We start from the raw sequence: 20883 nt of genomic DNA on the forward strand, positions 1-20883 counted from the left end.
CACTTGCTGGCATGCAATAATAAAGCTGAGCATTTAATAATCAATGATGTCATCTGGTTTTATAATATTTTGTCATCTTTGCCTTGACTTTCTTTTTTTATTTTTATTTTTTGAGTTGGAGTTTCACTCTGTTGCCCAGGCTGGAGTGCAATGACACGCTCACGGCCCACCCCACTGTTGACCTGTTGGGCTCCAGCAATCCTTCCGTTCAGGCTTCCACGTAGCCGGAACTACAGGTGCAAGTTACAATGCCTGGCTAATTTTTTGATTTATTGTAGAGTCGAGGTCTCACCATGTTGCCCAGGCTGGTCTCGAACCCACGGGCTCAGGAAGTCCTCTCGCCTCGGCCTCCCAAAGTGCTGGGATTATAGGCCTGAACCACTGTGCCCAGTCTGCTTTGACTTTCTTAATGGCAGCTTGAAAGAAAGAGGGAATGCTCACAGATACAGAATACTAATCCATACAAAGAAATGAAGGCTTTTTACCACTATGAATGTCATTTCTTTGGGATATATGGCAGTTTCATTTCATACTTTAGGCTCATTACAAAGAACTCCTTCAAATAACTGAAGATAATCCCAGTCCAAATTATTAAATATATTAGAACACATTTTCTCTAAACCTATTTCATAAGAACTAAATCCTGAATGAACTACCCAGCCAATATAAAGTTAGAAACTGTTAATGTTACAAAACAATATAAAGAAATGAAGGCTGTATTCTTATGGAAAATTGAAACACTTCTATATTTCATATTAGTGCCTAGGTTTTGTATATTAGAGAAATGCTCATCAAATAAATACATCTTTGGCAAAAAAATAAAAAATAAAAAAAATAAAAATACATAGATAACTGGTTACATTTTAGAGTTTTAGCACAAATATCTAACACTACTTCTGCATGAGATCAGTATGATCATTTGCCACTAGTAGGATGGGAAAACTGACCAGAAAGTGAAGCAAAGAAAGTTATGAAAAGGGTGCTATGAAGGGAAACTTCAAGTTGAAGAACAGCTGCCCAGGAAATACTGGACAGGAAGCCATGAGACATCTCACGAGAGGTCTTTGCGTGGCGCTGACACGACTGGTCCAGGGACAGCAGTTCTGGCGGTGCTTTAGCCAATCCTGAAGCTACCAAGAATGGCTGCCACAGTCACAGCACCTTGATGATGCGCAAGGAGGCTTTTCCCCTCTGTTCGGTAGGGCCCCCTCAACGACAGCCCAGGAGAGGAACAAGTGCTTTTCGAGCTAGGCACTTCCTACACGCACTCTGCTTAACCTAGCACTGCTTCTGGGTGACACAGCGGGGAAAGGTTGGGGCAGTTTCATTTCCCCGAGTCCTCAGAGTTTTGTGTAAAGCCTACTACTCCATGAAGTAAGGGTTTTGTTTGTAAGATTTTCTCTATTTATTAATCCTACAAGATGACAGGAATTTGGTTTAGAATAGTGGGAAACCACAATGCCTTGTTTTCTTCCATTTCTTCATGATCGCAAGTTGGGACTCATTACTTACAATAAAAATGTACTACTCATTTCTGAAGATGTTTAATGAATTTCCAGAGATACACAAGTATGTATGGCTCACATATTAGTCAGTTGTGAAACTTAATTCTTTTGACTATGTGAAAGCAAATCTTTGAGGGACAATGACGTGACTAAATCCAATGCAATCTGTTCAGTTCCCACTGCGTTGCACAACCCGGCCTGATGAATGTGTATTTACAGGAATACCACACAATGAGGCTTCCTTTAAAGAAGCACATAATTTTGCCGAAGCTAAAGTCTCCAAGCAGTACTTCAGATGTTAAAAAGACAAGATATAACGGGTAAGAGGCATATAAAAGAAGTCAGCTCTTGAACTGGTAATGTTAGTATCAGGGGTGAATTATTTGTTACAATTAATTTACGTACAATAGACGCACTCTAAGCAGTTATGAACAAAAATTTGTTATTCAAAACGTGCATCTGTGTCTTTTCATCTCTCTTAAAGAAAGTGAGAAAATCTATTTCAGAGTTTAAATTGTGTTTACAGTGTTATACTATTTTTCAGGCTTTTCTGTTCAATGAATAATCTGATAATTCTTTAAAACCCAAATGATTTTAAACCATTTGGTAGGAATCAGGTATTTGGAAGGAATTTTTAAAAGCTTATGTGTTGCTTATATGCATAATGAGATAGGTCAGGGTGCCATGATGAAAACGAATGGTAAGTATGGGTCACAATGAGATATCTGGAGGCCATCTGTGCATAGACACTGACAGTCTGCAAATAACAAGAAGGTTATATTCCAAAGTTCCTTTATACTTGGGACTTTGGTGGTTAATACTTTGCAGCAGAGATAGCATTATTTTAATATAGTCTGGTTCTCAAGTTGATCTATAAAGCCATATTTAATTCAAAAAATAGGTGGAGTCTGACAGACTCAGTGGGTCCAGGGGATATTACACTGTGTTCCAACCTACAGCACCAGGCTTGGACAGGTCCTCAGTCTCCTCATTCAAATAAAGGTCTCTTCCAACTCTAAAAATCCTGTGATTCTGAAGCTTAGAATGTAGGTGGATGCCATGTCCATCTGCAGAGTTGAAGAACACCCTTCTTAAATGAGATGGGCAGAGGGCTAGGACTTCCTCAGCTCTAAGTTGAGGGTTTCCTAGGTGCCAAAGAAAGCCTTCCTGGGTGCAGCCGGAGGGCAAACGAGACAGAAACAGGAACCCCCAAAGTCAGGGTCTCGGGCCAAATCCCACTCATCTCTTCCTTTTCTTCTGCCCAACCCAAAGAGCTGGCTTCCAGTTTCCTCCTCTGCTTTCCCTCCCCAGCTCCTCTGGCCACCACTTATCTACCCAGGAGACAGTGGATAAGAACACTGCCACTTTGATAAGGAGCTGCTATCTGGCAAGTTGATGTACCTCGCTGGGTGTCAGGCTACTACTTATATCAGATGACTTTTTGAGGATTAAAAGAATGATGCCTCTGAAATTCTAGTACAGTACCTGGCAAAGAATCACCAGACACAAAAAATGGCAGGGGCTATAAGCACTATCTTTGCCATTATTTTATCTTGGCCAACCTTCATACTGGAATGGCCCAGAACCGTCACTGGGGTATAAGGTAAGGTAACGAAGATTGGGGTGTCCATCCCGATTTGCAGAAGTTGGCCACAGTAAGTCTTGGAATGAGGGAAGAAGCAAAAGACATGTAAGCAGTGACCCCAGGGAAGAGTGCCCTAGGCCAGCAGTACAGCTGCATGTGTGCAGAAAGGTGTAAACTGGGCTGCCTATAGGAACACTTCACTTACTAAGGTCAGGGTTTTGTCCCTGCATCTTTCAGGACACAACTCCCAAATTTGGAGCCAACCAGACAGTAGCCAGTGAAACCTGAGGAAGAAGCTAGTATCATCCTCTGTCAGAGTTGCAAAGTGTACATTTCCTCCAGGGCCTCACTGAGCACTTGACTGATGCTTAAGTCTATCTCAAGGCCTTGACAAAATAGATTATCTGGTTTGGGGGTCTACAAGAGGTTATAAACAACAAATTCTAATCAGTATGGTTGAGAGATATTAAGGAAACTGCTGATAGCTCACAATCTGAAGAAGAAAACAGAAAAAGAATAGATAGAGAGTTGTATCGCTTCACAGAATAATAATTGGCCCTCGGGATAATAAATCTGATTTTTTTAATAGAAGAGTGAAGGCCGGGCGTGGTTGCCCACGTTTGTTATCTCAGCACTTCGGGAGGTGGAGGTGAGAGGACTGCCTGAGCCCTGGGGTTCAAGATTAGCCTGGGTTACTTGGCAATGCCTTGTCTCTACAGGAATGAGCACACAAACCTGTGGTTCCAGCTACTTAGAAGGCTGATGTGGAAGGATCACCTGAGCCCAGCAGGTTAAGGATGCAATGGCCACGAGTGTGCCACTGTACTCCAGCCTGGGTAACAGAGTGAGATTCTGACTCAAAACATATATATATATATATATATATATATATATATATATGAGTTAAGTTTCATCCTCTGGATAAAAGTGTAGGGAACTAAGCAGTAATAAATTTTAGACAAATAACCATAATTGATTATCAAACTACTCAATAACCAGAAAACAAATAACCCAATTTGAAAAATGGGCAAAGGAACTAAACAGACATTTCTCAAAAGAAGACATACAAATGGCCAACAGATATATGAAAAAATGCTCAACATCTCTAATCATGAGAGAAATGCAAATTAAGACCACAATGAGATATCACTTCACATCTGTTAGATGGACTATTATCAAAAAGATGAATGATAGGTATTGGTGAAGATGTGAAGAAAAGGGACCCTCATACATTGCTGATGGTATTATCATTAGTACAGACGTCTCGGAAAACAGTTTAGAGGTACCTCAAAAAACAAAAAATAGCTGGGTGCAGTAGCTCATGTCTGTAATCCCAGCACTTTGGGAGGTGGAGGTGAGAGGATTGCCTGAGTCCAGGGTTTAAGACCAGCCTGAGTAACTAGGTGAGACCTCGTCTCTACAATAAATAAAAAAACTAGCCAGGCCTGGTGGCATGCGTCTGTGGTTCCAACTTCTTGGAAGGCTGAGGTGGAAGGATTGCCTGAGCCCAGCAGGTCACCTGTGGTGGCCGTGAGCATGCTACTGCACTCTAGTCTGGGCAACAGAGTGAGACTCCAACTCAAAAGAAAAAAAAAAAGCTGAAAATAGCATTACCATGTGATCCAGCAATCCACTACTGGGTATTTACCCAAAGAAACTGAAATCATTATGGTAAAGTGATGTGTGCACTCCCCTGCTCACTGCAGCATTTTTTACAACAGCCAAGATATGGAACCAACCTAAGTGTCCATCAATGGATAAACGCATTTTTAAAATGTGGTGTATATACCTGTGGTATATATTTTCAGCCTTAAAAAACAGAAAATTCTGTCATTTGAACAACATGTATGAAACCAAAGGACATTATGTTGAGTAAAATAAACCAGTAAGAAACAAACATCACATGATCTCAGTTATATGTGGAGTCTGAAAAAAGTCAAACTCACAGAAGCAGAGAGGAGCATGGTTGTTACCAGGGGAAAGAGGAGACATTGGTAAATGGGTACAAAGTTATAGAGGAAGAATAAGTTCTGGTGTGCTATTGTGCAACAGGGTGACTAGCATTAATAATAAAGTACCACATTTCAAAATAGCTAAAAGGGAGGATTTTGAATGTTCCCACCACAAAGGAATGATGAATATTTGAGGTGATGGATATGCTATGTTGATTTATATACATGTATCAAAATATGACCTTATGCCTCATAAATATATGCAATTATTATTTTTCAATTAAAAATAAAACTTTAAAAAAGATAACCATAACAATCTTTCAAAAACGTTCTCACTTATCTAGAAAGTCTAGAAACTGTATTTATCTGGAAAGTTTATTTAGCTGGATTGCATTCCCACCTAACATACTAGCTAAAAGAAGCACTGCCATTTTTCTACAGATATGGTCATGAGTGTATGGTCTTGCCTATTTAGTTTATCCCAACACTAATTACTTGATCGTTTTCTCATCCATAATAGTTGTTAGCTTTTCCTACATGCAAAAAATTTTTGATATGATGTTGCCCAAGGGACTTGTTTTTAGAAGTATGATTGCATTTTCTAGTTAATTTAGGTATATTAATGATAAAATTATTAATTCTGCGGGCATATAAAGCTTTCTTGGTCAACGAAGAAAGCAAAGGTTGTGTCTATAATGAATCACTAATGTTTTATTAAAATATATCTAAGAACATTTGAGCATCCAAAAAACACACGAAGAGATGCTCAATGTCATTGGTCACTGGGGAAATGTAAATTAAAGCTGTAATATGTAATGAGATATTACTTCACATCTATTGGAATGGCTGTAATAAAAAAAAACGAGTTAAAAAAATGAGTAAAAAAAATAACGAGTAGTGGTGAGGCTATGGAGGAATTAGAACCATCATACAATGCTGGTGGGAATACAAGATGGTACCACCATTTTAAAAAACAGTCAGGCAGTTTCTCTCAAAGTCTAACGTAAACATACCATATGACCCAGTACTCCTAGACATATACTCCAAAGAAAGGAAAATGTATTTTCATATTGGAAACTTGAATGTGAATGCTCACAGCAGCATTATTCATAATAGCTAAAAAGTGAAAACAACTCAAATGTTCAACTGATGGATGAATTAACACAGTGTGATATTCTAAAAATGTGATATTATTATGCAAAAAGTGGAACAAAGTACTGATACATGCTACAACATGGGTGAATTTCAAAAACTATGGAAGATAAAAGAAGCCAAACCTCAAAGAACACATATTACATGATTCTTTTTGTATGTAATGTACAGAAAAGGCAAGCCTGTGGAGATAAAAAGTTGATCCATGGTTGCCTGGGACTGGAGGTGGGAGTGGGATCTTTCTGGGATGATGGTGATGTTCTAAAATTAGACTCTGATGATGGTCATACAACTTTGTACATTTACTAAAAATCATTATATTGTACAATTCTAAAAAGAAGTACAGATTTTTGGAAGTAGATATTACTGAAATATAGATCCTTCATACTAAAAATATGAGTAGAATAATTTATTTTTCAAGGAGATAGTATAAAATAACTACATATCTGAAAGTACCAATTTAACAGATTGAAAAGTGAGAGAAATTATACCTAAAAGTTATACAATACATGATATTCTCTAACAGGGGGAACTGTATTGCAGACTATCTGGAGGGTGCATTTAAGCATAGGGCTTTTTTTTTTTTTTTTTTTGAGTTGGAGTCTCACTCTGTTGCCTAGGCTAGAGTGCAGTGGCACGCTCACAGCCACTGCAGCCTCAACCTACTGGGCTCAGGCGATCCTTCTGCTTCGGGCATGTGCCACCATACCCGGCTAATTTTTGGATTTATTGTAGAGATGAGGTCCCACCAAGTTGCCCAGGCTGGTCTCGAACCTGTGGGCTTAGGCAATCCTCTCATCTTGGCCTCCCAAAGTGCTGGGATTATCGGCGTGAGCCACCGGGCTGGGCCTGAGCATAGGGCTTTTACATCAGCAACTATTTTCTAAAATAAAGTATATTAAAATATTTATTAGAGACAGAAAATATAGCTCCATGATGGAAGGTACATGTGACTGACAGGGAAGTCCAAAAAAAGGGCACAAACTCAGGGGACAGACAGGAGGACCCACATAGCATATGATTCTGTTTACAAGAAATGTCCAGAATAGGCATTTCTGATAGAGATAGAAAGTAGATTTGTAGTTGCCTAAGGCTAGCTGGGGGGACTAGGGAGAATGAGGGGATAAGAGGTATGGGATTCCCTATAAGGGAATTAAAAGTCTCTAACACTGGTCATGGAAATGGCTGCACAACTCTGCGAATACACTAAAACACTGATTTTTTTTCTTTACTTTAAATGAGTGAATTGTATGGGATGCAAATTATATCTCAATGAAGCTCTTAAAAAGGGGGATTAAGGAATATGTGAACTCCATCACAGTGTGTAAGCTTTATTTGGATTCTGACTCAAATAAATAAGCTGCAAAAACAAAATAAAATATATTTATGAGACAGTAGAAAAAACTTGGGAGTGAGTGAAACATATTTTGGGTCACTGATTTTATTAACATAATTCTTCAATTTAGCAAGAACACTAGAAAGATTGTTTTGTAAAGTGGTCCATTTCCATGCATTAAAAACACATTGAGATTACAACCTCCTTAAATATGGGTAAAGGTATATTAAATCTTTAAAATTCCCACATGCGAACATTCTATCTACATACTTCTTAATTGACCATTCAGACATCTGTCATATAGATTAAAAAATAATGACTTTTCTAAGAATGTTTACAAGATGAGTGTTCTCTTAAAGTCAAGTATATTACATTGTAAGGTATGAAACCTTTTTCTGTTTTGAATACTTTCATAAGTGAAAAAAGTATACAGTTTTAGCCAGTAGACATAGGAAGCAGACATACCCATAAGGAATGGGTATTTATTTGAAGTGCTTTAGAATATGTTATATGAGTCACCAGATGCTCATTTGATTGTCTTCTCCTAGGGGGGCAAATATAACTGAATTACTGTTCCTTTATTAGTCCTCATGAAAGGGAAATGTACTCTACAACAAGGAACACTGTCAAAAGTCAACACTAAGATGCTTTCTTTTTTTCCCCCTAAAAATTTCCTTAAATTTTAACCTTGTATTTATAGACGTTAAGTGGCAATCTGTAACACTTCAAAACAAAACAAAACTATAGAATATGTTGATTTCCCGATGACTGCTCAAGCAAAAACAAAATCTCTCTTACCATCCTGTTGATCCGTACAAAGTCTTCAGGTTTTTTTGCCCAAGGGGGAAGATCAACGTCATTTACCACGACTTCATCTTCTCTGACTCCAAGATTATATCCATTACTGTTGACAAACATCTCTGGTAGGTAGTAGAACTCTGGAATAAGTTCCTGCCAGAAAAAGAAATGTAGCATATTAAACCACTTTATAAAAATCCATGAATAAAACTTTTAACTTATTAACTATAAGTGGAATTAGCAATTTCTGCTTTAAACTAGTATTGTTTTACTTAATTCTATCCTTCATTTAAGACTTAAAAAAAAGAAACGTCTCTTGAACAATTTGCTTAAAAATGTATACAGATAACAGATATTTTAATATGTTACCCATTTTCAATCTTATCCTGTCATAAATTAACCTGAGACATGCGTATACAAATTAACAAGAGCTCAAACAGGATGAGAAAACAAATATGTAAAGCTATATCAATAAGTCTGTGCTGCTTAAAAAACTTTCTCTGAATATTATTAATGAACTATCCAAATTAAAAAATTGTTGCCAGTAATTGTTAAAAATCATATACTTTCTACTCTTTGATTATATATGATTCTTACAAAGAGATTCATTGTTTTATTTTTTGACTTGACAAAACAAATTATTTTTATATCTCCCACTGAGCACAATAAAGAGATAATATGCAATATGATAATCAGTTTATATTCTTTTGTAGAGACGAGGTCTTACTATATTGCCCAGGCTGGTGTCGAACTCCCAGCCTCAAGTGATTCTCCTGCCATGCAATTTTAAATATTTAATGCATGCCATAGAAATGGTAGTTTCTTAATGAACTGGATGAACAGGTAACTTATGTTTACTTGTATACAAATAAACAATCAGATTCAAGGCAAACTAGTGTTTGCTGTACAATGTCTACTTTAGAATAAATGTATGTTACTTTAGGATAAATCTGATGTAGAAATAAACTGATTTTAAGACCCTAACAGTTTTTGCTGTTGTTCTTTAAAAAAGTAACTGGGAGAAAATAAAAAACAAAAGAAACTATTATAGTTTTTCTGTATGCCATCTAGACCATCTTTTTTGAAATATAAAGATGAGTTTGTGAGGCTACAATTTATTTGTGTAATATCATCAAGGCTGTGGCGCAGCATCTAAAATTTAAATCTCACTGTGATTTTGTAGGGATGCAAAGAAAAATTTGAAACCACCAGATACTGCGGTCTTCAAATAAACTGGATCCTTAACTTTCAAAGAGAAGTATAGACAAAAGCTTTCTTTTCATGAGTACTCCAACAAAAACCAACATGTCTGTTACAACTGAGAGTTTATCTTAGAAATGCTCTGTGTAAATCTGATCATTATCCATTCTTGTGATAATTGCAAACCATCAAAAATATCATAATGTTAATTTTCTCCAGCATTATGGGAGCATCAGCAGATTCATATAAATGAATTTTCTGGATAAATGGAACTTTGCTTTGGTAAGAATCACAGCTTTTCTTCCATCTAAGCCATTTAAACAGACATCTTTCTAAAATCCGTTATATACTTCCTTGACACTTACTAATTCACACAGTAACTGTTCTGAGTGCCAGACACTGTGATGGGTCCTCAGAGAACAAAGTCAACAAGGCATGGCCTTACTGTCAAGTGATTCCTAGTCTGGGCCATGAGGCAGTTGCATAACTGGAGGGTTTCAACACACGATGGTAGCAGCTGTGGAAGGACGGAGCGAAGAGGAGAGAGCTGGAAATCTGGGCAAAGCGGAGGGGACTTCACTGGAGATGGGACATTTGAGTTGGGTGGCAGCTAAGAAGCAGCCCTGGAGTGGGGCGGGCAACCTAGGGGAGTATGACTGAGGGGGCGCGAGAAATGGAGCAGGGGTGGAGGGCAGGGTGCTTCGGGGTAGGGCGAGGCAGGGGGTGAGATGGTGGGAGGAATGTGGGGCCAGAGGATAAAGGAAGTTCTATGAAGGCCAGGCTGTTTGGATTTTGTCCTACTGGCTTAGAAATCTTAAAGAAGAATTAGTGACACAATCAAATGCATCTTACAAAAAGATACTGGGTGACCATGGACAGGACGCGCGGGTGGGTGGCGGGAGGTGAGGTATGTATGTGTATGCAGGGAGGAGGCCCAGCAGCCCAGGAGGGAGGAGGGAGGGGCACTGTCACATGTGGAGACTAAGGGGCCCTGCTGCGGACATGATCAAGGAGGGGCGTCTGCAGCAGGGCCGCCAGGGTCAGCCGAAAGGGGGAAGGAGGCAATAAGGGTGAGCCCAGGCACACAGACATCTCTCTGCTTCAGCAAGGCGGTTAGATGGATTAGGGAATTACATGGCTCACACTGAGGGCAAATGCATATCAACAATAAACTGTGTATAAGACACCAGGCTGCAACGAACCAGGTACAAAAAGAGAATTCGGTGAAACTGTGTGAGTGAGTGGAAATTCTCAGTGATCCCAATGTGAAAAGGGAAAGGGGCTGAAACAAAACCACACGGCAAACACACATGCGCATCTGCCAGTGATGGTGTGGCTTGTTGAAGGCTAAGACCCTAAGAGGTGCTCTGGTAGCTCTGGCCACAGTTCATCAGCAATGACAATAACGAGTTTGATTTCCAGGCTGGCCCATGTCACAGGGCCCCTCAGTCACAGAGGCCCAGTTTGATCAAGGTGTATGATTGCCTTTACTGTTGTTCTCTTACTGGTCCCCAATCAGAAATGTATACCCACGAGCTCAGGATTTCAACGTACCAACGTAAGACGTACAGTTTTCTGTTGCCCTTACTCTCACTGCTTGGGAATACATGGGATGCCAGCAAAAGGTGTAGAAGAGGCAAAGAGCACTGCCATCTGCACATTACCTAGTCTTCACGTGACACTGAATACTTATAACACCCCAAAGGGTCCCAAGGGAGGAGGGAATGTGAGCTCACAGGCTGCTTGGTTTGGAGGGTGATTTAACTGGAATAGGTGCACATAAATCAGGGGTTTCCATTACTGCCTTTCATCAATTATTTGTGCTCACGTCCTTTCTCTATAACTAGACTACAGAAACTTCCTTGAGGACAGAGAGGGACATATAACCATATGTATATATATTTTATTTAAACAACTCAAAGAATTTCAATTCATCTTCCACCATCTTTGCAGTCTATAATACTGTTCATATATTCTCTCCATTCTTTGCTGTATACAATATATGGTTATTATTAACCTATTTACCATCATAATACAATTTCACCAAATGCCATGCCATTAGATTCACAAAAGCACAAGAAACATAGGAATTCATAGTAATAACAGTTTGGGAAAATGCACATTTTTGAGCCTCATTTTGTGAGGTTTGTATTTTGCTAAATTTCTCCCAGCTCTTGGTGCTATACTTTGTATGCAGGAGGTGCTTATTAAATATTAAACAATTGAAGATATTAGATGAAGTTATTTTAATAATACTAGCAGTCTTCTGGGGGAATATGCAGATGGTTGGAAGAATACCTCAAGATAGGAAACAGCCAATAGAGAACTTTACTAAATAAAAGAAATAGGATGAACCCTGAAGTGAAATCTGCACCTTTTGAGGGAAAACTTTGCTTGTTTAAAAAAATATTATCTTGTTTGTTCAAGTTATATTCAGAAGGCTCAAGAGTGTAAAACAGTTCAATTTAATTACAGAAAACAATGGTTTTATTTCTACTTTTTAACTTATTTTTATTTTTTTTCTAGGAACACTGTGTTGAGAAAAGTTGGTTTTCATGTTGCCAGCAGAATTGTTCCCAAACTGCAGAAGTGGCAGAAGCAAGACCTGCTTCATTTTCATTTAGGCATTCTAGAAAGAAGGGCACCAACAGCTGGCAGCCACCAAAGGGAATAAAGCCAGATCTAGAATGATCTGTCTTGATGGTTCTTTAGAAGGACAGGAGGAAGAAAATCCCAGGAGGCTTTAAGGGGCCAGTCACAGGAAGAAGTACCAGGGCCTTCAGGACAGCCATCTGAGCAAGGAGGAGATCTGACCCCACTCTTAACAACCTGGTCAGAATATGGGCATAAAGTAGATTGCTGACTAAGATGCTGGTATAGGCTGTTAGAGTCTTGATGCTCGAAGAGACAAAGAAACTCTCCCAGATTTCTCCTAAGTGGGAACAATCACAAATGGACACACTTTAAAAGCAGCTATGAAGAAATTCCAGAAGCGCAGCTTATTTGCAAGGCCCCCAGAGGTTTCAAAAACCAGAGCCTGGGAGTGTAAACTAGTATAACCTCCTTGGAAATCGGTATGGAGAATTCTCAAAGAATTAAAAGTAGATCTACCACTGAATCCAGCAATCCCACTACTAGGTATCTGCCTACAGGAACGGAGGTTGTTATACAAAAAAGACACCTGCATTCTTAAGTTTATTGCAGCACAAGCCACAGTTGTAAAAGATGTGGAATCAACCTAAATGCCCATCAACTGATCAGTGGATAATCAAAATGTGACACACACACACACACACATACCATGGAACACCATTCAGCCATGAAAAGGCATGGAATCCTGTCTTCTGCAGCAACTTGGATGGAAATGGAGAACATCATCCTAAGTAAACTAACACAGGAACAGAAAACCAAACACTGTATGATCTCACTCACAAGTAGGAGCTAAGTTAAGGACCTGCTGATGCACAGAGAATCGTATGATGGACACTGGAGACTCAGAAGGGTTAGGGTGAGGAGGTAGGGTTGAAAAATCACCTGTTGGGTACAACGTGCACAGGAGGGGTGATGGGTACCTTAAAGCCCAGACTTCTTCCCCACTGGACAATGCATCCAGTAACCAAAAGTAATGCAGCCAATAACCTTCCTAAAGCCATCGAAATAAAAGTTAAAGACAAACAAACAAAAACAAACATCAGAGCCATCAGTAGCTAAAGCTGTCTGAAGTTAAAGTTCAGAGTTGGGAACAGCTTTGGATTTTCTCATGAGGAAAGGTGAGAGAGAAACATCATGCCTGGGGTTCGAAACAAGCTTGGGCAATGTGGCGAGACCTTGTCTCTATAGTAAATAAATAAAAATTAGCTGGATGTGGTGATGCATGCCTGTAGTTCTAGCTACTTGGAAGGCTGAGGCAGAAGGATTATTTGGGCCCAGCAGGTCGAGGCTGTGGTGGCTGTGAGCATGCCTCTGTACTCCAGCCTGAGCGACAGAGTGAGACTTCAAAACATACACACACACACACACACACACACACACACACACACACACACACACACACACACACACAAAAGTCTAGGGAGAAGAAGCTGAAGCAACAGAGGGTGTCACATTTTTTTGGCCTCAGTTTGATAATTTTTAAATATCGTTTCAAATAGCAATATGCACATTCAAGACATTACCGTAAAATTTATATCCATACTTATTTAAACTACTTGCTTGTTTTAAAAATATAACCCAAGAGCAAGAGAGTTTCATCTCTGAGATTCATCTGGTTATGTGCAAGAAGATGAGAATTACTACTTCTGGGCTCCAAAACCAGCAATCAACTGAAATGTCACCTCTGGTCTTACTGTTTTAAAGCAGTAGGCTAACATTTGTTATAGTACCTTATGAGGCCTTTGCACTGTTGTTAAGTGCTTCACATCTGTTTTCTTAATTTTCACAAAAGATGTGTGAAGCAGGTGCTCTCACTACTACCACTTTACAGACATGAACACCGAGGCAAAGAGAAGGTGAGTCACTTGCTGACAGCTACAAGGCAAGGAAGCCAGGAAGTACAGTCAGACTCTTTACATCTAGGTTTCCATGCTATGCCTTTTACAGTAGCGCCCAGTGATCCTCTATGACTTCACTCTGTTGTATTTTCTGCATAGGAACTGTCATTTTCTTTCACACGTATTCATGCTTGCATGCCCCACTATGACGGAAATCCCATGACAGCAGGGACCTTGTCTCTCTTGCTCATCTGTTACCACTCACTTGCTAAGACTGGCGCCTGACACAGAATATGTATTCCATAAATATTTATGGAAGTAAAAATGAATCAGGCATTGATAAATATTGACCATACCCTGAATTTCTCATGTGAAATGTCAATGAAACAATATTGCAGGCCCTGACTTTCAATGTGCTTATTGAAGAAGAGGAACCTGGGGGCCACCAGTTGGGGGCAGATGGGCGGGCGGCTGGGCAGGCAGCAGCTCTCGAACTGTCCTTTCTTCTACCAGGAAAGTGCTCCTTTATGTGCATCAGAATCAAACTGATCTGAGTTTAAATACAGACTTCCAGCTTGCTTGGGCAGATGTCATAGAACCTTTTGGAAAAAAAGTTAGCTTTTTGGTATGCAAAATAATGGTGCAATAGCGATGAACTCTAGGGCCTATGATGAGGAGGACATGAAGCAATGCTTGTAAAACGAATTCGCACTTCATAACGAATGTGAAATATATTCTAGATACTTTTTGCTCCTTCAATTTTTTTTAAAGGCTGCAAATAAAAAATACAACTTCTGAATTTACCTGTACCAAAGTGCATCCTGTAATTCAGTTAAAAAAAGCACTGTCACTTTGGGTATTTGTGTTTGAATAAATACTTATGTAAACAATTCAGATGATGCAAGCATTTTTTAGCAAACATGAGAAAAAGATAATTCATAGCAGTCTAAGCTATGTGAGGTATGCAACATTTATCAGAGAGATGTGAGTGTGGGCCTTAGACTGCACCCATCTCCGCCATAGCTGGGCAAATGTTTAAAGACTTTTTGTTCCTGACTAGCTGCCTCACCCATTACCTTTATGTTCCTGGATTTTGTGACACAAACAACGTACAGTCATCAACAGCTTATGTTAATTTAATGCAAATTCTTAGTAAAAAACTTAGGAACTGCCTCTTCTTTTTTTCTGAAAATCCTACTTTTAACTGCTGCTAATTGAAGTGCACACTTGGCAACTTGAACCTACGCTCCCGGGGAGCCATCTTCAAGGTTTGAGCTTGAATAGATGCTACACTAGATCATATTTTCTGAATCTCATTATTTCAGGTTGACAAATGTGTGGACTAACTTATAAGTTACCTAGACGAATCAGGTGTATTTTATAAGTTATTTGTACTTCAGATTTTGGTTTATGCCTATGTGTACAATCAGAATGAAAAGAAGGGTGTAAACCAAACTGGAACTTAGGATTCTGAGAACTTGGAAATGTGTATTTCTCAGGGATGGATGCAACCGTCTGTCCCATCCACCAGCCTTTTGGCATTTCCATTTTATCACTCCTTCTTTCAAGAGGCAGAGTCTTTTTTCCCCCCTCTATGCATATGGCCTGGCTTGTTTCAACACACCGAACGTGACAAAGTGACACCCGCAGGGCTTCTGCAGAAGCCTTTTTAAGACGCGTGGCAGCTTCTGTTCTTGTCCTCCTGGAAGCCAACTACCACATGAACTAATGTGGCTTACCTGCTAGAGAGCTCACGTGAGAGTCAGATATGCCCAGGCAGCCCCTAGCTGTCCAGCCATCTCGGATCAGGCACAAGACATGTGAGTCAAGCCACCCTGAATTATGCAGCCCACCCAAGCCAACCCCCGCCCACCCGGTCAATGTGTGGCCTAGAGTGAACTGTTCTTGTTGAGCCTTAACTCTGACTGCATAACTGCCAGTAGATAAACAGTAGGTCTTCAAGTTCTGAGATTCTTCAGCTATTTCTTGACTTCTCAGGAATCATTTCAATGGTCACATCTGAATCTCAAAACTCTCAACGAGCAACATCATTTTAAGTAGTTTTGCAAGTATAGCAAAAGAAAACATGTTTGCCAAAAATGCTATAATTTAAAATAAAATTACTTTTTAATTTCAATCATGATTCAAAGATTACCTTGTAACTGCCTAATCTGAAAAATTTCAGGGTGGCTTCATAGCACAAATGCTCCCCAAACAGATTGAGTCAGGAGCATCAGTTTGGCTAAAGTCGAAGGACAGTGGTTAGAGCCAGGGCCTGGGGCACAATTCTCTAGGTGGCTCTATGTACTGATACTGAGCAGACATTTCAAGATGGCTGCATGCCTGGGCAGAAGAACGTGTAAGGTATATTTGAGATTGAGAAAGTGAAAGGGTTTGGGGCTACTTGTTTGAGGCTACTTCATCTGGCTCAGTTTTGGGTCATCGCACATGAAAAATAACTAAATGTAAAAAAAAAAAAAAAGATAAACATTAGGGCGGGGTATAGTAGCTCACCCTGTAATGCCAGCACTTTGGGAGGCTGAGGTAGGAGGATTGCTTGAGCCCAGGAGTTTGAGACCAGCCTGGGCAACATAGCAAGACCCCACCTCTATGAAAAGTTAAAAAAAAAAAAAAAAAAGCCAGACGTGCTGGGGTGTGCCTGTAGTTTCAGCTACCCTGGATGCTAGGGTGGAAGGATTGCCTGAGCCCAGGAGGTCAAGGCTGTTGTGAGCCGTGATCGTCGTGATCATGCCACTGCACTCCAGCCTGGGTGACAGAGTGAGACTCTGACTCCACAAACAAAAACAAAAACTGTTCAGTTCTGAAGCAGTATTTTGAGAAACAGTAAAAGGGCCTAGGACATTATTTTTAGAAGGCAAGATTCTCAAAATAAGAAATAGATTCAGGACAAAATCACGTCTAAGATGCTCCCAGCATGATATGGCTACAGGGTGATGCTTGAATCAAGGGTGTAGCTGTGAAACTCCTTCATCAGAGCTCCCCAAAACTTAAGGGAGTATCTTTAGACACAAAGGGGTTCTGAGACTCCCGGGCATTATCTACAGCATCTAAATCACAGGCTGAAAGAGAGAATCCTGCCGCAAAAGGATTTGTGAGTGTGAGTTTTTTCCTAATAGCGAACTGTAATTTGATACACCGACAAGTCATGCATTTTTATTTTAAAAATTTTTTATTTTTTTTGAGTTGGAGTCTCACTCTGTCGCCCAGACTGGAGTGCAGTGGCTGCTCCCGGCCACCGCAGCCTCGACCTGCTGGGCTCCTGCGATCCTTCCACCTCAGCCTTCCGAGTAGCCGGAATTGCAGGCGTGCGCTACCACGCCTGGCTGAATTTTTGATTTATTGTAGAGATGAGGTCTCACTGCCCAGACGGGTCTCGAACCCGCGGGCTCAGGCAATCCACTCACCTCAGCCTCCCAAAGGCGCGGGATTACAGACTGAGCCACGGAGCCCAGCTTAGTCATGCATTTTTAAAGCTGCTGTACCAACTTGGGCAAATGAGGACTGTGGAAGCCATTTTAGGCGAGAGCCACCTGTGTTAACCTCCAACTGATCAATGAATGGGCTGCAATCAGAGTCAAACATCAACCAATCAAAACTGCCTTATTTACATGGTGGGAACCCTAATGCAAGACAGGAATACTAACCCTAACTCTAACCTGAATGAAGTTGGTTCCATTGTTCAGATACTTCAAGCCACTGGCTTAGTGCAGACAGCTCCTTCATCACTGTCCTGCCCGCTGTCTCCCTTGCAGTATATTCAGTAAGCCTGTTTTTCTACCCGTATCGAGGGTGAATTCTTTCATCAACTCTGGCTGTCTGGTTGCTACCCACAACAAGGACTTGGTCTCAATTTTCTATGGTCAGGAAGCTGAGGAGAAAGATATTCAGCTGCAAGAAAAGGCTATTTCTTATGGAAAAGAAAAAATGATTCAGAAAGCAAAACCAAGGCCACAGAGCCATGGAGAACAATGAATTAGGGAGCCACACAGTGGAACTGGGCCCTAATCCATGGACAGTCCTCCCCTTGTAGTCCAGGAAAATGGCAGCTTGTGCCTATCTAGATTTCAGAATTGTATGAACCACTAACTGTAAGGTACTTTCAGCACTCTTTGATTTCTGGGCCTTGCTTAATATCTGTGAACCTCTTTTACAAAACAGGGATAACGACTGCTACGTCGTAGGACTATTTCGAGGACTATATCAAATCACCATTTTTTAATCCTCTTGATAGTCAGTCACTCTGAAACCAAAGTATGGTGGTCTTGTTGGAAAGACACGTAAGACAGAGAGTTAACCCTCAGCTGCTGTAGCTACCCTTGTTAAGGTACCAGACATGTGCGTAGAGTCATTCTGAAACTTCCAGATCCAAATGGGCCAACCTGGTTGACCTCACTTGGATCAGAGACAAGCTGTATCCATGGAGCCCTGCTCCAGCTGCAAACATGCGAGGAAATAAATGGTTACTATTTTTTTAAGCTATTAAGTTTTGGGGTAGTGTGTTACACAGCAATAAATGACTGGAGTAGAACTTGACTCATCAATTTCTCCAGAATAGTCCAAGTGGCTGGCTAGGATGACACGGTCATGCAGAGGAACAGAAGCAGCAGGCCATCCAGTGGATGAAGCACTTGAAAGAACCAGACGGGCTCAGTGCTGTTCTGGGTTCTTCATTACCTGCCTGAGTGTGAATGCAGTTAAGTCACTTGATATCTGTGAGCCTCCTTTGCAAAACAAGGATAATGATTGCTCCTTTATAGAACTGTTTTGAGGGTTGTATCAAGGAACCAACAAAAAGCATGTTCGAAAACGATGAACTGTTCTTCAAAAAATGGTTCTGCTATTTTAACATGTATGTGTGCTTTGACAGAGGTACACCAGACACTAGCTTTGCCTACTTCGGATAACTGCCATTCCCTACTCTGTTCCCTTGACAGATGTCTGTTAACCAGTGTTTCTTTAAGGAAAAAGTCCTAGTTTAAAATTTCCTAAATGAAAAACAGTGTAGAAAGACATTGAATGTCATTAAGGAAATGGCAAAATGAATATTAGAACAGGCATCTTGTGTCTGTAAATGTGATTTCTAGTTTATTTTAACAGCTATACTAAGACCCCATAGTATAGTTAACAGCATTATATGCATTCTGTCAAAAATAAGAAAATATCCTCAAACACAATTTCTAATTTATAAGCTTATGACAAGTTCAAGCTGCTGAGAAATTGAACTTGAAAGTATGTCTTAGAATGATAGAAGACCACTATTAACACTATCATAATTGTATACCTATTGCATCAAATCTGACATTTCAGTTTAATATATTTTGCTGAGAGAGCATACCATTTTATGGCTTCCTAGTGAAATCAAATCCAACCCAGACGTTTTCACTTTTCTAATATAATTCACTGCAAGGTTTTAAAGCTGACATCTCTTTTCTTCCTTTTTTTCAAAAGATTGATGCCCTGGCATTCATTAATTCCACGAGAGCTCATAATGGGTCAATGAGTCAGTGGTGAGCACCTCCATTAACTGTATTAATTTACACTATGTCACCTTAATGACATTTTGTCACGGCTACCTTTCCTGACATCTACATAGCTATTCAAAAAGTAATATAACAACTTTTGAAGGCATTACGGAAAATTAGTGGAAGAACTTCAGTAAGTTGAATGTCATTGTTACCGAGAGTCTACCAAAGGAGGGAAATAACAAAGTAAAAACTGGTGAGACTCAACTCCAGAGCCCTCTCTCCCAAAAGGTCACCTCAGCAGCATGCTTTCCTCCCAGCTTGCGTTCATTAGCACAGGAAGAGACTGACATTAATAGAGAGAGACAGAATAAAACCATCCACTGCCTTCCAGTTCTCTCTTATAGGATTATCTAAGTTAGTAAATATTGCAGATATTTTCTTCTCTGGAAATGGAAACACATTTCCTTAAAATATATCGAATGCTGTGTTTTAATAGCTTAGGGAGAAGAAATAAAATTTAGGTTTTAATACATAGAGAGCAAAACGATGACTACTCTCAGTAACATACTCTTCCCTGCTAAATCAGGTATTAGTTCAGTGGGGAAATTTTAATCTATGTATTTAGTCATGATTTAGAAAATTCTCTATTTAGCACCAGTTACTATCCAAAAAAACTTATCTTCTCGCTAACATTCCTTTCATGAGGACCCCAAATTCTGATGTTATAAGGAGACAAATGCCTATTTTTGGCTGGAGACACACACACACACACACACACACACACACACACACACACACACACACACACAATGAAATCTTACAAAACAGAAAGACTGAGAAACCATACTAGCAACGCAGCTTTCTAAAATTTCAAAAATCTCTTTCAAATCAATAAGGAAAAGACATATCCAACTGAAAAATGGGCAAAATATACAAGTCAGTTTATAGGTCAATAAATATTTGAAAAATGCTTCACTTTAGTCAAAGAAATGCAAACCTGAACAAAGCCCACTCCATTTTTCACTTGTAAGATTAGCAAGTTCCATGGTTTATTACAGTAGTTATGATGGGGGAAGGGGAGGAGGTTACTATAGGGAGTGAACTATCATCTTTGGAGATGATGGTTTGGCAATATCTTAAAAATTAAAAATGCATATAGCCTTTGAGTCACCAGGCTCATTAATAGGAATCACCCGTTTATATATATATATATACAAAGTTCATCAAGATTTCCGTGCAAAGACATTACTGCAGCCATGTGTTTAACAGTAACAATCAGAGAGAAAGACAAGCTCTCCACCAACAGAAGACTGTATAAATAAATTACAGCATGTGTATGTAGCGTGCAGCCTTTAAAAAGAAAGGGTAGGCCTACACAG

General features: G+C 39.8%; 1 protein-coding gene across 2 annotated transcripts in view; it reads right to left on the reverse strand.

Moving 5' to 3' along the window:
* The window catches only part of NBEA (neurobeachin), a 234495-nt gene that overhangs the window by 50890 nt on the left and 162722 nt on the right, over positions 1-20883 (reverse strand). For both annotated transcript variants that reach the window (XM_008060378.2, XM_021713545.1), the window contains one exon: positions 8329-8481. In XM_008060378.2, the coding sequence (XP_008058569.1) occupies positions 8329-8481 (153 nt within the window). The remainder of the gene's footprint in view (positions 1-8328; positions 8482-20883) is intronic.

The sequence above is a fragment of the Carlito syrichta genome, unplaced genomic scaffold (genome assembly GCF_000164805.1).
Source record: "Carlito syrichta isolate Samal-C Ts95f unplaced genomic scaffold, Tarsius_syrichta-2.0.1 Scaffold304601, whole genome shotgun sequence".
NCBI lineage: Eukaryota > Metazoa > Chordata > Mammalia > Primates > Tarsiidae > Carlito > Carlito syrichta.